General features: G+C 43.1%; 1 protein-coding gene across 5 annotated transcripts in view; it reads left to right on the top strand.

Annotated features, from left to right (window-relative positions):
• Positions 1 to 18,625, top strand: part of PDE1B (phosphodiesterase 1B) — a 471,712-nt gene that overhangs the window by 403,160 nt on the left and 49,927 nt on the right. For all 5 annotated transcript variants that reach the window (XM_040340766.1, XM_040340762.1, XM_040340761.1 and 2 more), the window contains 3 exons: positions 5,723 to 5,823; positions 14,854 to 14,979; positions 16,152 to 16,253. In XM_040340766.1, coding sequence (XP_040196700.1) covers positions 5,723 to 5,823; positions 14,854 to 14,979; positions 16,152 to 16,253 — 329 coding nt within the window. The remainder of the gene's footprint in view (positions 1 to 5,722; positions 5,824 to 14,853; positions 14,980 to 16,151; positions 16,254 to 18,625) is intronic.

Here is an 18,625-nt window from a genome sequence, read left to right on the forward strand (position 1 = left end):
TTCTTTGTCAGGAGTAGCTACTGTAGTTAATTACTAGGGATCCATTGATTTCTTCCTAAGTTTGGCCTTGTTGTACTTTTCTTTTCTACCACCAGGTGGCCGGGCACTTGGAGGTATTAGGTTAAAGCGGTAGTTCACCCTCCTTCACCCCATTATTCCATTACTTTCGGCATCGTAGCGCGAGCTACGGTATGCCGGTCTTAAATTTTTAATCCCCGTACTCACTGTGCTATTGTTGATTGAAGAATCCGACTCCCGCGGGGAATGGGCGTGCCTATGGAGAGGGAGGATGATTGACGGCCGGCTCTGGCACGTCACGCTCCCCGAAGACAGCCGGAGTAGGTCTCGGCTATTCACAGCGCCTGCGCACAGGCTATGCGCAGGCGCCGTGAATAGCCAAGCCTATTTCGGCTATTTCCGGAGAAGCGTGACGTGCCAGGGCCGGCCGTCAATCACCTTCTCTCACCATAGGAACGCCCATTCCCCGGATTCTTCAATCAACGATAGCACGGTGAGTACGGGCATAAAAAATGTAAGACCGGCATACCGTAGCTCGCGCTACGATGCCGAATTTAATTGTCTAATAAAAAAAAACTTTTTTTTTTTTTTTTAACAGGGCGAACCCCCGCTTTAAGAAGGACAACTCAAGGTCAGGTTATGGGTATATGGGATATCTCAGCCAATGGGCAGGGATTTTGTTGAATCGCTTGGCCTGCTGGGAGAGCCTATATATTCGGCTGAGGTCAGGTGATCCAGGTTCTTGTGTGCCACCCAGACTGCTGTCTGGGTGGACCAGTGTCATCTGCCCCCGGCTGCTAGAACGGAGATTGGGCCTATACCAGGGGCATCAGGCTTACAGGCTGTATGAGGGCCTATGCAGAAGTAAGAGGGCAGCGCAGGGTTGGGACTTGCGGCTTGCAGCCCAACTAAAAGTGACAGTTCTGCCGGCTGGAGAACCTGTCATGGTCGTAGGTAGAAGGGAAGCTGTCACCACTAAGGGACCAATCACCTTTACCAGGGACCACAGTGAGTAACTGAAGCAATTACCGGAGTAGTTTTCTTACCGAATGGGCACGGTGGAGAATCGGGAAACTTCAGGCGGTAATCAATTCACAGACCTAACCAGTGGAGGTGATGCCTGCAGACCAGTCTTGTGTGCTAAGCTAGGGACCGAGCCGGCCAGCAGGGGTGAAGCTAGAAGGTATCCGAAATGCCACGTTAGGGACCCAGCAGGGAAGCGAGGGTGACAGTTGAGGGAGATACCACCGCAAATGCCTTGAGGATCTCACAAATTCAAAGTCAGTGAATCAGAGGGTCCAGTGAGAGACCAAGAGCTCAAGAGGCTGAATAACTACAAGGAGAAGTTGTAGTACAGCTGAGAGAACTGTTACTTTGAGTTAGGAACTGTATAAGTACTGTTGCAATAGGAGACAGCAATACTGCAAGTGCAGAAGTGGCACCTTGCTGGGGCCTTTCCCTATACGGCTGTCCTCCAATTGAAGTCTCGGAGTCTGCCATTTGAAATTGTAACTACTTAAGAATATCCTGGCCCTAAAGCTCTTTCCCTTGCAAAATATAAAAAGGACTGTCAAAGAAATAAAACCTCTTTTACATCCAAGAAGTGTCTGGTGCCCAATGACTGTAAAAGTCATGCCTCACAACCCACCATATATTGAAGGATGTCAGCTATCTTTGGCCTTGAAGGTTCGCATTAGACTGGAAGAGGTTAGAGATTCTACTATATATATATATATATATATATATATATATATATATATATATAATTACAATATATAGTGCATCCGGAAAGTATTGACAGCGCTTTATTTTTTTCCACATTTTGTTATATTACAGCCTTATTAAAAAATGTATTAAATTAATTATTTACCTCAAAATTCTGAAAACAGTACCCCATAAATGACAATTTGAAAGAAGTTTATTTGAAATCTTTGCAAATTTATGAAAAAAGACTATAAAAAAAATCACATGTACATAAATATTCACAACCTTTGCTCAATACTTGGCTGGGCCACTCAAGGACATTCGCAGAGTTTGTCCTGTAGCCACTCCTTTGTCATCTTAGCTGTGTGCTTAGTGTCGTTGTTCTGTTGGAAGATGAACCTTCGCCCCAGTCTGAGGTCCAGATGGCTCTTGAGCAGGTTTTCATTAAGGATGTCTCTGTAAATTGCTCTATTCATCTTTCCCTCGATCCTGACTAGTTCCTGCCGCTGAAAAAAATCCCCAACAGCATGATGCTGCCACCACCATGCTTTACTGTAGGGATGGTATTGCCCAGGTGATGAGGGGAGTCTGGTTACCTCCAGACATGATGCTTGTCATTTAGGCCAAAGTGTTCAACCTTTGTTTCAACAGACCAGAGAATTTTGTTACTTGTGGTCTGAGAGGCCTTAAGGTGCCTTTTAGCAAACTCCAGGCGTGCTGTCATGTGACTTCTGTCTGGCCCCTCTACAATACAAGCCTGATTGGTGGAGTGCTGCTGAGATGGTTGTTCTTCTGGAAGGTTCTCCTCTCTCCACAGAGAAAAGCTGGAGATCTGTCAGAGTGACCATTGGGTTCTTGGTCACCTTCCTGACTAAAAGTCCTTCTCCCCCGATCGCTCAGTTTGGTCAGGAAGGCCGGTCTAGGAAGAGTCCTGGTGGTTCCAAACTTCTTCCATTTACGGATGATGGATGCCACTGTGCTCATTGGGACCTTCAATGCTGCAGAAATATTTCTGTACCCTTCCCCAAATTTGTGCCTCAATACAATCCTGTCTTGGAGGTCTACAGACAATTCCTTGGACTTCATGGCTTGGTTTGTGCTCTGCCGTGCATTGTTAACTGTGGGACCTTATATAGGCAGATGTGTGCCTTTCAAAATCATGTCCAATCAACTGAATTTACCACAGGTGGACTCCAATCAAGTTGTAGAAACATCTCAAGGATGACCAGTGGCAACAGGATGCACCTGAGCTCAATTTTAAGTGTCATGGCAAAGGCAGTGAAAATGTATGTACATGTGATTTTTTTTGTCTTTTATTTTTAATCATTTTGCAAAGATTTCAAACAAACTTCTTTCACAATGTCATTATGGGGTATTTGTTTGTAGAATTTTGAAAAAAAATAATTAATTTAATCAATTTTGGAATAAGGCTGTAACATAACGAAATGTGGAAAAAGTGAAGCGCTGTGAACACTTTCCGGATGCACTATATATATATATATATATATATATATATATATATATTGTGTGCTCATTTATTGGGCAAGTGAGTATATTAACCAAATCATATTTTTGATGTATATTGTTCAACTCCAAGCTGTATAAACTGAAATGCTTATTGAATATAAGCATATCAGGTGATGTGTATTTGTGTAATGAGGGAGAGTGTGGCCTAAGGAGATCAACACCCTATATCAAGGTAGTGTGCATAAGTATTAGGCAGCTTCTTTTTGAAAAGCAAAATGGGCCAAAAACATTTTATTAACTAACTCTGAAAAGCAAACATTTTTAAAAGTCTCTCAGAGGGATGCAGCACTCTTGAAATTGCTAAGCTATCGGGGGGGGGGGGGTTTCAGGGCTGTCTTAATGAGAGGGCACAGCTGGGCACTGCCCAGGGGCCCCAGCTGCATGGGGGGCCCCTGCCCTTTCCACAAAGCAGCTGGTCTTTGAGCCCATGCTGGGGGGGGGGATATCTGGGGTATAGATTGGGGGGGGGATATCTGGGGTATAGATGGGTCAGAGTGCTGGGGGGGATATCAGGAATGTAGAGGGGTCAGAGTGCTGGGGGGATATCTGGGGTGTAGAGGGGTCAGAGTGCTGGGGGGGATATCAGGAATGTAGAGGGGTCAAAGTGCTGGGGGGGATATCTGGGGTGTAGAGGGGTCAGAGTGCTGGGGGGATATCTTGGGTGTAGGTGGGTTAGAGTGCTGGGGGGATACCTGGGGCGTAGAGGGGCCATAGTGCTGGAGAGGCATTAATCTAGCAGATATATTATATGCACTGGACAACTTTCTTACTTTATATATGTAGTATTATGCCACAGTTTCTTTGCTGTACTGAATGACGGTTCATGTAAATAATGCGGAGCTTCACCCAAAAGGGGATGCTCCGCTTGTCTGCCTCCTACCTACTTGATGTCTGTTTACCTGCACTGTCTCCATTGTAGGGGCCCCAGAGCATTACTTTGCCCAGTGGCCCATGATGCTATTAAGATGGCCCTGGGCGTGATCACACAACTATCAAAGATTTATTTGCAAATAGTCAACAGGGTTGCAAGAAACTTGTTGAGAAATAAGACGCAAATTAACTGCCAATGATTTGAGAAGAATCAAGTGTGAAGTTACCAGGAACCCATTATCTACCAGTGCTGTCATATTCCAGAACTGCAAACTACCTGAAGTGCCCAGAAGTAGAAGGTGTTCAGCGCCCAGAGACATGGCCAAGGTAAAGAAGGCTGAAACCCAACCACCACTGAACAAGACACATAAGTTGAAACGTCAAGACCGAGCCAAGAAATATCTGAAGACAGATTTTTCTAAGGTTTTATGAACTGATGAAATGAGAGCGACTCTTGATGGACCAAATGAATGGGCCTGTGGCTGGATCGGTAATGGGCACAGAGCTCCATTTACACTCAGATCCCAGCAAGGTGGAGGTAGTGTACTGGTATGGGCTGGTATTATTAAAGATGAGCTAGTTGGACATTTTCAGGTTTAAAATTTACTCAAAATCAACTCCCAAACATACTGCCAGTTTTTAGAAAACACTTTCTTCAAGCAGTGGTACAGGAAAAAGTCTGCATCTTTCAAGAAGATCATGATATTTATGCAGGACAATGCTCCATTGCATTGAAGTACTCCACTGCATGAATAGCAAGTAAAGGCCTTAAAGATGAAAGAATAATGAGATGGCCCTGTTCCTCATCTGACCTAAACCCTATTGAGAACTTGTGGGCACTTCTTAATTGAGAGATTTAAGTAATGGAAAACGGTAAACCTCTCTGAACAGTGTCTGGGAGGCTGTGGTTGCTGCTGCACAAAAAGCAAAAGCTCACTCTAATGATCGGTTTGTCTGATGACTAAGCACTAGCTTCAGTGCGAAACGCGTCAGCAGTCAGGTTTTATTTTATTTTGCTGTGACTTGCAGTGCTGTCCTTCTTTTAATAAAAGGCTACAATTTGTTCAGTGTGTGGCTGTCCAGAGACAATCTTTGTTCCTGCTTTGCTAAGTGCATTGCCTGCACCTGAGTTGTCTGCAACAGAGGATATTCATCTGGGTTCCCACCTGGAGCGACTATTCCCTTTTCCCCTGACATTTGTCAGGCTGCATGCTGTAGCAGTAATAAAAAATGAAAAAAACGTTGGTAGAGAGCACTAATAAAATACGTTTTAAATCCTATAATATTTAAGCAAGCGCTAAAATGGAATTTGTAAATATTTAAACTCCATGTAATAACTGCAGAGGTCAGTCATCTGGAGAACAGAGAAGTGCGGAGGCAAAAACTATCTTTGAAGACGTTTTTTTTGCTTGTTTTAACTCTAATGTAACCTCATTAAATATTCAACATTTTAACAATATTTAAAACAATGCACTTTGAATGTTTCAGTTGCTTAAAGTGGTAAATTCTTGTCGTTTGATTTTCCAGTGAAAATAGTTATCCTGTTACTCCCTCTGCTGGTCACCTGGTAAAATTAAATGACATTTTTTCATTTCTTGTATAGCACTGCCTCAATGAGATTGAAATCCTGGCGATTATTTTTGCCGCTGCCATCCATGATTTTGAGCACACAGGTACAACAAACAGCTTCCACATCCAGACAAAGTAAGTGCATTTCTGATCAGTTTTATGAACAAAAACATATCACTAGTTACAGTAAATCCCAATTATTTGTTTTGCCTTTCTCTACATACAGTATCTCACAAAAGTGAGTACACCCCTCACATTTTTGAAAATATTTTATTATAGCTTTTCATGTGACAACACTGAAGAAATTACACTTTGCTACAATGTAAAGTAGTGAGTGTACAGTTTGTATAACAGTGTACATTTGCTGTCCCCTCAAAATAACTCAACACACAGCCATTAATGTCTAAACCACTGGCAACAAAAGTAAGTACACCCCTAAGTAAAAAACACATAGCACCTAATAGCAAAATACTCTGGGGATCTGAAAAAAAATATTGTTGCTCTACATAAAGATGGCCTAGGCTATACGAAGATTGCCAAGACCCTGAAACTGAGCTGCAACATGGTGGCCAAGACCATATAGAGGTTTAACAGGACAGGTTCCCCTCAGAACAGACCTCGCCATGGTCGCCAAAGAAGGTGAGTGCACATGCTCAGTGTCATATACAAAGGTTATCTTTGAGAAATAGACATATGAGTGCTGCCAGCATTGTTACAAAGCAGAGGGGGTGCGTCCATGAAGGGGGAAGGAGCGCCACCCCCCTCTTCTGTCACTCTCTCTCTCACCATAGATAGATTCATGAATTGCATGAATCTATCTATTGTCACCGCTGCCGCTGGCAGCATTTGGCACAGTGTCATCATTTGATTGGCACACTGGCAGCATTTGATGGCACAGTCGGAGCATTTGATGGCACAGTCACAGCATTTGATGGCACAGTGGCTGCGATTGATGGCACAGTGGCTGCAAGTGATGGCACAGTGGCAGCTTTTAATGGCACAGTGGCAGCGTTTGATGGCACAGTGGCTGCATTTGGTGGCACAGTGGCTGCAATTGATGAAACAGTGTTAGATGGGCACAGTCGCAGCATTTGATGGCACAGTCGCAGCATTTGATGGAACAGTGTCAGAGTTTGATGGCACAGTGGCTGCAATTGATGGCACAGTGGCTGCGTTTGATGGCACAGTGGCAGCGTTTGATGGGCACAGTCGCAGCATTTGATGGCACAGTGGCAGTATTTGATGTCACAGTGGCTGAAATTGATGGCACAGTGGCTGCATTTGATGGCACAGTGGCTGCAATTGATGGGGTTTTTTCAATTATTTTTTTTGTTTGTTTGTGCCCCCTAATTTTTTTAACACCAGCCGCCACTGCTGCAGAGGTTAACTGGGTGGGGGGATCAGTCTGTCAGTGCTCACATCATACGCTGCATACTGCATCAAATTAGTCTGCATGGCATCCCAGAAGGAAGCCTCTTCTAAAGATGATGCACAAGAAAGCCCACAAACAGTTTGCTGAAGACAAGCAGACTAAGGACATATATTACTAGAACCATGTCCTGTGATCTAATGAGACCAAGATAAACTTATTTGGTTCAGATGGTGCCAAGCATGTGTGACGGCAACCAGGTTAGGAGTACAAAGACAAAGTCAAGCATAGTGGTGGGAGTGTCATGGTCTGGGGCTGCATGAGTGCTGATGCCACTGGGGAGATACAGTTCATTGAGGGAACCATGAATGTCAACATGAACTGTGACATACTGAAGCAGAGCATGATCTCCTCCCTTCGGAGACTGGGCCGCAGGGCAGTATTCCAACATGATAACGACTCCAAACACACCTCCAAGACGACCACTGCCTTGCTAAAGAAGCTGAGGGTAAAGGTGATGAACTGGGCAAGCATGTCTCCAGACCTAAACCCTATTGAGCATCAGTGGGGCATCCTCAAACAGAGGGTGGAGGAGCGCAAGGTCTCTAACATCCACCAGCTCCGTGATGTCGCCATGGAGGAGTGGAAGAGGACTCCAGTGGCAACCTGTGAAGCGCTGGTGAACTCCATGCCCAAAAGGGTTAAGGCAGTGCTAGAAAATAATGATTGCCACACAAAATATTGACACATTGGGCCCAATTTGTAAATTTTCACTTAGGGCTGTACTCCCTTTTGTTGACTTCAATGGCTGTCTGTTGGGTTATTTTGAAGGGAAATTTACAGTTATACAAGCTGTACACTCACTACTTTACATTGTAGCAAAGTGTAATTTCTTCAGTGTGGTCACATGAAAAGATATAATAAAATATTTACAAAAATGTGAGGGGCGTACTTACTTTTGTGAGATATTGTATATATTATATTTTGCTATGTGCTCCTTATTTTCTCCATTACATTGCAGTACATTTCTGTTCCATTTTTTATTATATTTACGGTATTTTGCTTTTGCTGTATCCCTCTAACCTGTCCAGATTTTCAAATGTTGATACTCACTATGGGTTATCTCACCATGAGGACCACTGATAAGGCAGTACAGCCGGCCCTTATTTTCCCTCGGCCATTCGTTTAGGAAGGCCGACTGTACTGCCTTTTTGCTGACATTTGTGGATCCAGTGCAGCTGTGGCTCTGGAGTCTTTGACCCTGTTTTTTTATTCCCCTAGCTTGTCATAGGCTGTACTTTTCCAAGTGAATTTTCATCATATTAATTTTTCCTTGTGAAAATTGACATTAAAAGTGAACATGCTTTAGTTACTCCTTTAGTTAATCAACCCCCATACATCATCAGACATACTGGGACTTATTTACTAGCAAAAAAACAGGAATTATATTTAAAAACTTAAAAAAAAATGTTTTGCCTTTAGCGTGGAGAGGGATTAGAACACTTGTCAGTTTTTATTGCAGTTTGTGCCCCCGTTAGGGAGATTTACATTCTTTATTTGTTCCGTTTACAGGGCACACTAATTCTGGTGACCTGAGGATCCCCAAAAAATTCCTTTCATGCGCAGGGATTTCCTCTTGCCTCCTGTTTGGCTATTGGAAAGGAAGTAAAGGGAAATCTCTGCATCGGGACACATATGGGGGGAAAAAAATCTCACAGGGGTTTTAACCATCCCTTACTCTATCCAAATTTAAAAAAAATAGTTTTGCCTATAGTTCTACTTTACACATTGTGGGGCTGGATGACCATGTGGATTTATGTCTGCACAGTCATAGACACTCTGAACATATCTGCCTTATAGTACATTAATGTTTAGAACATACAGTGTGATCCTAGTTTGCCATGTATCTAAGCCTTCCTAATGAAAAAGGGGTCGAGAAAATAAGCGTCACCTAAGTGCAGTATTAAAGAGGTTCTTTAAACCACTTAACCCCCGGACCATATTGCTGCCCAAAGACCAGAGCACTTTTTGCGCTTTAACTGACAATTGTGCGGTCGTGCGACGTGGCTCCCAAACAAAATTGGCGTCCTTTTTTCCCCACAAATAGAGCTTTCTTTTGGTGTTTTTTGCGCTATAAACAAAAATAGAGCGACAATTTTGAAAAAAATTAATATTTTTTACTTTTTGCTATAATAAATATCCCTCAAAAATATATATATATATATATCAGTTTAGGCCGATACGTATTCTTCTACATATTTTTCGTAAAAAAAATCGCAATAAGCGTTTATTGATTGGTTTGCGCAAAAGTTATAGCGTTTACAAAATAGGGGGTATTTTTATGGCATTTTTATTAATATTTTTTTTTACTAGTAATCATCGGTACTGCAACATTATGGCGGACACTTCGGACACTTCGGACACTTTTGACACATTTTTGGGACCATTGGCATTTTTATAGCGATCAGTGCTATAAAAATGCATTAGATTACTATAAAAATGCCACTGGCAGTGAAGGGGTTAACACTAGGGGGCGGGGAAGGGGTTAAGTATGTTCTCTGGGTGTGTTCTAACTGTGGGGGGGGGGGTGGCCTCACTAGGGGAAATGACTGATCTTCTGTTCATACATTGTATGAACAGAGGATCAGCATTTCCCCCCCTGACAGGACCGGGAGCTGTGTGTTTACACACACAGCTCCCGGTCCTCGCTCTGTAACGAGCGATCGCGTGTGCTCGTCGGCGATCGCGCCCGCCAGGCACGCGCACAGGAGTCGGGGGCGAGCGGGGGGCGCCGACATTATACTACGGGCTCTCACGCAGGGGAGCCGACTTGCCGCGGTAAAAGGATGGTGGGCGGTCGGCAAGCAGTTAATGACACATTATACAAAACACACTTACAAGAAGGTAAGGAAAGAAGGCTCATCTGTAACATCCTGTAGTCCTCGTCCCGGATCCATGGGCTGCTTAGAAGTGAAGATAGCAGAATGTGTAGAGTCTTGAGGCCTGGTCCAGCCTCACGGGTCACGTGACAGGTCACGTGATTACTTCCGGGGAACACTTCTGGGAGGAGGGTCAGACAGGGAGAACAAAGACTGATTGGGCTACGCGCTCGGAGCCACTGCTCCTTCTATTGGCTTCCTAATAATGTTGACTTTATGTGTTCTGTTCGAAAAAAATGCACCAGTTAAATAAACATTAAACATGTCTTCATGTCGAATCCCCGCTTCCCGCGCTCAGTTTGAAGCCCCCGCCGACGTATACCGAGCGCAGTACACTCGGGTATATTCGGCCAGGTTCGGCTTCTCACGCATAAACGTCACAGAGCGTGACTACGAGCGAAGTCGAGCCTGGCCGAATGTACCCGAGTGTACTGCGCTCGGTATATGTCATGCAAACACAGTGCGGGAAGCGGGTATCGGCGTATATCGCGCACCCACGATTTTGCCCTGATTTCCAGGGCAAAAAAGTGCGCGGTATACGCCGATAAATACAGTAAATTCCCGGAAACAAGAAAAGCTGCTCCAGGTGGTAAGTGAGTCTTTGGTTAATCCCCACACACACTAGTCAGGTGATAGCCCAGCTCGCATGCTGTGTAACGTAAAGAAATAATTCCAGACGGCTGCACTTCCAAAAATCCTTTTATTGAAGCTTCATATGACAAGTGGTTGACAGATGGAGCAGGGGACAAAGAGGTAGACGCTTTTCACGCAAATGTTAGCGCTTAGTCATTACCAGATAAATTCCAAAGAAGATGCGAATGATAACTGTCACAGTTTTTTGGCCTCTCATCCAAAGTGTAAAGCCATCAAATGACTTGTGTCCTAACTGATCACATGTGCAGCGCCATGACAACTGCAGAGGCCGAGATGGCCTTCCTTTGCTGAAAAGTTCAAATTGACATTAAAAGCAGGCATTTGTGTGGCGTTAAAAACATCCCTTTAATGCCTATGCAAATGTAACAATTAGCACTCCTGGCATGCTGGGAATGTGAGGCCTTGTACACACGGTCGTTCCAAACCGATGAAAATGGTCCGACGGACCGTTTTCATCGGTTCACCGCTGACGTGGCCTGATGTTCTGATGTGCGTACACACCATTGTTCCAAAAACCGATCGGGTCAGAACGCAGTGACGTCAAACACACGACGTGCTGAATAAAACGAAGTTGAATGCTTCCAAGCATGCGTCGACTTGATTCTGAGCATGCGCAGGTTTTGAACCGATGCTTTCTGTACTAACCATCGGTTTGGACCGATCGGGCAGCGATCCATTGGTTCGGTTTTGAAGCATGTTTTAAAATTTTGGACCGAAGGAAAACAGACCGATGGGCTATACACCTCGGTCCATTCTCATCGGTTTTGTCCAACGGTGTGTACAGGGCCTAACAGTTTTTGGATGGGTTTAGTTCCCTTTTAAAACAGATAGTGTGTTACTGCCTGGACCACCAGGTAAAAATATAGGGAAAAAAGCCACCCCATGTAAGGATTGCTAGGCTGCAATATATTACTTTTGGGTTTAATACCACTTTAAGCATGTGTCATTTAAAAACACAAGATGTGCAAAATGATGCATACATCTTAATGAAATGTATTGGAACATTTGGAACTTTTTATTTTTTAACTGCGGAAATAAATTTACACTTCAGTTACGAGTTAAAGATTTAATTTTATTTTAATTATCAAGTGTCAGAACTGATTTTAAATAGTATTAAAATCATATATTTATGTCCTCTTATTCTCAGGATTGAATTGCCTGCATCAGAAACTCCCATGTGTCAAGTATAAGAGCTGTCACACATTAAAACTCTGCACCATTTCCATAGTAACAGTGTGACAGTCACATGTCTTCTGTGAATTACCAAGATTTAGTCCCTCTTCTTTAAGCAGTGTGGAGGGCATATCTGCCAATATGTTATACAGCTTGATCTTTGGCTATTATATGAGCCATTGGTGGACATTATGGAAAACTGGCAGCTGCTTATTCCTCACACAATATAAGTACATTAGTTTCAAGGGTTGAAGGATTAGCTGGGAAATTTGCCTGACATTCGCCTGAGTGGGATTCAATGGCATTTGCCTGGCATTCCACAGTCACATTGACCTTGTTCTAAATAGGATGGACAGGCTAGTTGAATGCAGCAGCCGGTGAACAGCCATTGAATTTTACCTCTACACAAAACCAGATCTAGCCTGTCTGGTCTGGGGGTGCATTAAGTTAATTCAGTTCCTGAGTCTTTGCATTTCTGTGACAACAAAGAGTATGTATTAGGTCAGCATTTCTCCACCATGCTTTAAAAGTATGTAAAATCATGAGGCACCCTAGTCCCAAAATTTATTTATTGGGCTGAAGGAAACTGTTCTGGGAGATTTTTTCACTCTCTTTTTGTCACCACATAGGAGATTCCCCCATTATATAAGTGTTCCCCCTTTACATCAGGGTCCCGCTATCACTTCAGAGTAACCCCCTTTTTTTTACATCACAGTTCTCTCATTAAATTAGAGTATTTCTATTATGTTACAGCCCCCTCCCATCACACCAGAGCCCCCCTTTTTACATTAGAGTCTCCCTATCACATCAGGGTTCCTTCATCATATTCCAATATGTCAGAGCTCCCCATTCACATTATAGCCCCCCTTCTCTATGGAGATTCCCCCCTTCCCATTATAGTCCCCCATCACATAAGTTCCCCCCCCCTTCACATTAAAGTCTCCTCATCACAAAAGAGTCCCTTCTTTACATTTGAGTACCAATGCGCTATAAACAAGAATAGAGCGACAATTTTGAAAAAAATTCAATATTTTTTACTTTTTGCTATAATAAATATCCCCCAAAAACATATATAACATTTTTTTTTCCTCAGTTTAGGCCGATACGTATTCTTCTACCTGTTTTTGGTAAAAAAAATCGCAATAATCGTTTATCGGTTGGTTTGCGCAAAATTTATAGCGTTTACAAAAGAGGGGATAGTTTTATTGCATTTTTATTTTTATTTTATTTTTTACTACTAATGGCGGCGATCAGCGATTTTTTTCGTGACTGCGACATTATGGCGGACACTTCGGACAATTTTGACACATTTTTGGGACCATTGTCATTTTCACAGCAAAAAATGCATTTAAATTGCATTCTTTATTGTGAAAATGACAGTTGCAGTTTGGGAGTTAACCACAGGGGGCGCTGTAACATTTAGGGTTCACTGTGTGTGTTTACAACTGTAGGGGGGTGTGGCTGTAGGACTGACATCATCGATCGAGTCTCCCTAATAAAAGGGATCACTCGATCGATGCGCCGCCATAGTGAAGCACGGGGAAGCCGTGTTTACATACGGCTCTCCCCGTTCTTCAGCTCCGGGGAGCGATCGCGATGGAGCGGCCATAAACGAATAGCCGCGCCGTCGTCCCGGATCGCTCCCCGAGGCTTAAGGACCGCCGCATGTACCGGGGGGGGGGGGGTCCCGATCGGACCCCCGACCCACGTCAAGCAGAGGACGTATAGGTACGTGCATGTGCCTGTCCGTGCCATTCTGCTGACGTATATTTACATGAGGCGGTCCTTAAGTGGTTAAAGCCTCCCATCCCAATAGAGTTCCTCCTTTACGTCAGAGTCCCACGCATCTCTTCACATCAAAGTCTGCCTCCATCACATCAGAGTCAGCCCCCTTAACATCAAAGTTCTCAGTATTCCCTTCACATATAGACTAATACATTCAAATCGTCACTGCAGTGGTAGCATCATGGCAGGGGGCAGGAGGCAGAGCAGATCTAGACATAAGCAGGAATTCCATCCATTTATGAGTGTCCCCCCCCCCCGGATCAATATGAGTCCCCCCCCCCCCCCGGATCAACATTATCATTTCCATGGTGCCAGCACCAAAACAACTAATAATGCAGTGTGTCCTGGTCCCCCCACCTGCACCATAGAAACAAAGAATGTGGTATGGTGTATAAGGGCAGGGCACTGTGCAGCCATGCCAACACAGCACTGCAGGCTTGCACGCTGTCCCCTGGCCATTCCACTTCCTGATGCCAGCATTACTGGTGCTAGGGGGCAGGACTGAAATCTGGTGGGGCAGAACAAAAAACATTTCCGAAAATAAGCTTTGCTTGTGTTGTGTCCACCTTCCCTGACTTTCTCTTTATAGAAGTGAACTATGACACCTGCACAGATATCTTGGGGTAGTCAAGTTGCACCTACACATTCAACCACTTTCTAGTGTCTACGGCTGGCATAAACCCTAAACCCTGCTTCACATTGGCGATTACCAGCATGCAACAGGTCCGAGTGGCAAGAATCATTGGATTTTTTGTGGGTGAGATTAGAGGTGCATGTGAATAGGGCCGGCACTCAACCTGTACAAAGTACAGCTGTCGCTATGTACATGTATCTGCACACCAAGCAATTACCTGTGCTCAGGGATAGATGTCAGGTACTGTATATGCAGATAATTGACAATGTAAAGCAGGACTTATACTCTTTATAAATGTAACCCTTAACCAAAGTTATGACATATAATTTGAACTCAAACTTTAACCTAATGCCTGAAGAACATTTAAACCCATTAACAAAAATGTTGTATATTGCATCTTACCAATCCAAATATGGTGGCTGCATGTAGTGTGTCTGACCAGGTCAAATAAATTGCAATGTCAAACTCTGCTGTCTATTGGTATGTGCAGTCTGTGCAGGTTCCCTGGAATTGAGCTGTATGCTTTATAAATGATGCTGTGTCTGATTCTGATATATATTCTGTGTATAAATTGCCAGATTGTGTCTCAGTATTACATTTTATCTTCACAGGTCAGACTGTGCAATCTTATACAATGACCGATCGGTACTTGAAAACCACCACGTCAGTGCAGTATATCGAATCATGCAAGAAGATGAAATGAACATATTTGTGAATCTCACCAAGGACGAGTTCTCGTACGTTTGTTGTTCTTTAAAACTACCGTAATTAATATCACTTTGTTCCTTAAAGTAGCAAAGTGTGATGGGAGAATAAAAAAATAAAAAATGGACATGTTCAAAATAGCAAGCTCGTTTACTTTTAACAGCCCAAAACATTATTAACTAATTAGGAGCTTATGGACATCCAATGCATTTTATTACCACCGGTATTAATTAATTGATAATCTGGCCTGTTCTGGAGAGGAATGAACAGATGTCTGCTTGTTTCCACTTTGGTTTTTTATTATCAACAGATTCCAAGCTACTTACACATCTTGAGCTAAATCTAAAAGAAAAACATTAAAGTATGATTACATCAATCTGGTTATTGTAACTGTATTAAGCAAATAATAGCATAGGAATGTAAGATGAAATACCAATAGAAACTACTAACTAAAACTCCCTGCAATGTTAGAGCAAACTTAAGCTGACCGGTAGGCTTTAATGCCAAGAGGCCACTCTTATGCAACCACAAGGAATGGCTTTCTGCGATGAGAATGCACTTACTGCATGCTCCCAGCACAGTGACTAAGATGTCACGGGTAGTTCCTAATACATACATATAATCAGGATTTCCGATCATGTGACCACTGTGATAACCAATCATGACAGTCACGTGATCGGTGTACCTGTCTTAAAGAGTTGGGGGGGCAGTGGCAGAAAGGGGTTAACATTCGATTTTGGAATGAATGGACTTTACCAAACAAAAATCACATACACTTTTAGAAATTCATTAGTTTTATGAAGAAAAATAAAATGTCCACCTTGCTCTTTCAAATTTTCTTGTCACTATGGTCAAAAAAAAGCTTTAGTGAAAAGGCTGTAGATAAGAAAAAGGGCAGGGACATCACTAGTCAGCAGATTTATAGAAATTTACCATTGAAGAGCTCAGACATGGAGTCAACTGTCATGTCAATAGTGTGTTGGAATGGCTTTCCTGTAAGAATCCAGGCTGTAAGACTCAACAATGTCATTTGTTAGGTATTTGCTTAGCTGCCCATATCTTTTGTGAAGCACTAAGAGCTGAACTATATAACACATTACAGGTTAACAAAAATTTGAGTTTCCCTATATCATATACATTAGTGGAGTTACCAATGATAAGCTCTTCTGTCCAACATTCCCTGTTTTTCATTCTGCTTTTTCAGGGAATTAAGGTCGCTCGTTATTGAGATGGTCTTGGCCACAGACATGTCTTGCCACTTCCAACAAGTGAAAACCATGAAAAGTTCCCTACAGTCCCTGGAGAAGTAAGTACATACATACATTTTTCATTTCATAAAATATAAATATTTTAGGGGAGAACAGTCTGCCTACAAGCTCAGAAACACAATTTCGAAGTTGTAACATCCATGAATCAAAATTACAATAGTGCTGATTTGAGTGCTGCTGGGGCTAGCAGTCATCCTTAGCTAACACTATTGAAGAAGGTGCTCTTTTTTATCTGAGGGGTGCAAAAAAGAGCATATAGTCACTGCCAGATTAGCCCCCCTAGCCATACATTCTATGGTAAACTGTTCTTACAATTCTCCAAACTATTCTAAAGAAGAGGGTGTTCACTGCACCAGACTTTCAGTGTGGGGAAAACACTAAAATGACCTAAATTTGTAAACCTACATGATTTGTTCATGAATAGAGTCTAGCTGCAGTATAAAATATTAGCCAGATTCAGAAAGACTGGCTTAAGTTTGTGCGGGCGTAGCGTATCTCAGATACACTACGCCGCCGTAATTTAGAGAGGCAGGTACCGTATTCACAAAGAACTTGCGTCCTAAGTTACGGCGCCGTAGTGTAAATGGGCCGGCGTAAGCCCGCGTAATTCAAAGTAGGCTGGTAGTGGGTGTGTTGTATGGTAATGAATCGTGACCCCACGTAAATGACGCGCCTAACGAACGGCGCATGCGCCATCCGTGGACGTATCCCAGTGTGCATGCTCAAAATCACATCGCAAATAGTCAATGCTTTCGACGTGAACGTAACCTACGCCCAGCCCCATTCACGTACGACTTACGAAAACGATGTAAACAACGTGAAATTAGACGGCTGTTCCGACGTCCATACTTAACATTGGCTTCGCCATCTTTTTGGTGGTTTATCTTTACGCCTGAAAAACGCCTTATGTAAACGGCGTAGCTTACTGCGATGGGCGTACGTACGTTCGTGAATAGGCGTATCTTGCTGATTTACATATTCTAGGTGTAAATCAACGTACATGCCCCTATCGGCCAGCGTAAATAGGCAGCTAAGATACGACGGCGTAGGAGACTTACGCCGGTCGTATCTTAGCAACTGAGAAGCGTATCTCATTTTGAGAATACACTTAAAGATACGACGGTGCGGATTCGGACTTACGGCGGCGTATCTACTGATACGCCGTCGTAAGTCTTTCTGAATCCGGCTATATATATTTAAATGACTTCGCTTCTATCATGAGTAGTTTAAAACAAGGTTAATTTAAGATATTTTGTAATATATTGTAATAGATGGATCTCAAACTACTGAGTTATCAACCAATATTGAAAAACCAATTTGTCCAGCTGAACGGGGTACCTCCGCAACTATAGGACTGTATCTGAATGGGGGGTAGGGATACATAGGACACAATTAGTTGTAAAGGAGGACCAGCCACAGTGTATACAATTGTTGATGTTAACTTTATTAATACAAAAAGGCATATCATTTAGACAAGGGCACAGTCGCCCACCCCTCCAAACACCATTAATATTGGATAAGAAAAAAAAGAGACAACGTTGTCACTTCAAACAAAATACACAGGACATCGCTCACTTGTGCAATCAAACCGCAGTCAACCTAAATGGGAAGCTTCCAGGTATCTAAGCCTAATGCCCTGTACACACGATCGGTCAATCCGATGAGAACGGTCTGATGGATTTTTTTCCATCAGTTAACCGATGAAGCTGACTGATGGTCAGTGGTGCCTACACACCATCAGTTAAAAAAACGATCGTGTCAGAACGCGGTGACGTAAAACACAACAACGTGCTGAAAAAAACGAAGTTCAATGCTTCCAAGCATGTGTCGACTTGATTCTGAGCATGAATGGATTTTTAACCGATGGACATGCCTACAAACGCTCGTTTTTTTTCTATCGGTTAGGTATCCATCGGTTAATTTTAAAACAAGTTTCAAATTTTTTAACCGATGGATAAATAACCGATGGGGCCCACACACAATTGGTTTGGTCTGATGAAAATGGTCCATCAGACCGCTCTCATCGGATTGACCGATCGTGTGTATGCGGCATAAGAGGTCTAGGTATGGGGTGATTAGGCACAAAAAAAACTTGTCCCCTTCGGGGGTTGTTTTATGCTGTAGGTGTCAATAACCCCCAGATAACCTAGACCTGACCATTATGACACGGTCCTCAGGCAAACTGATACATTTGGAAATTGACCCACACTGCATTTGAAAAATTGATAAGGAGGTAACAGTTAGATAAGTGGCCCAAATGACTATCGGGCATTTTCAGACAGTCTTGAAGTATTACTCTCAAGAGGTGGATTGAATGACTGGCTAGGATGGTGAGTAGTCCATAGTTAAATGTGGATCCATGACAGGACTGAATAGAAATCCATGGTACTTACCCCTTATTACCACTTGT

This window comes from Rana temporaria, chromosome 2 (genome assembly GCF_905171775.1).
Source record: "Rana temporaria chromosome 2, aRanTem1.1, whole genome shotgun sequence".
NCBI classification, from domain to species: domain Eukaryota; kingdom Metazoa; phylum Chordata; class Amphibia; order Anura; family Ranidae; genus Rana; species Rana temporaria.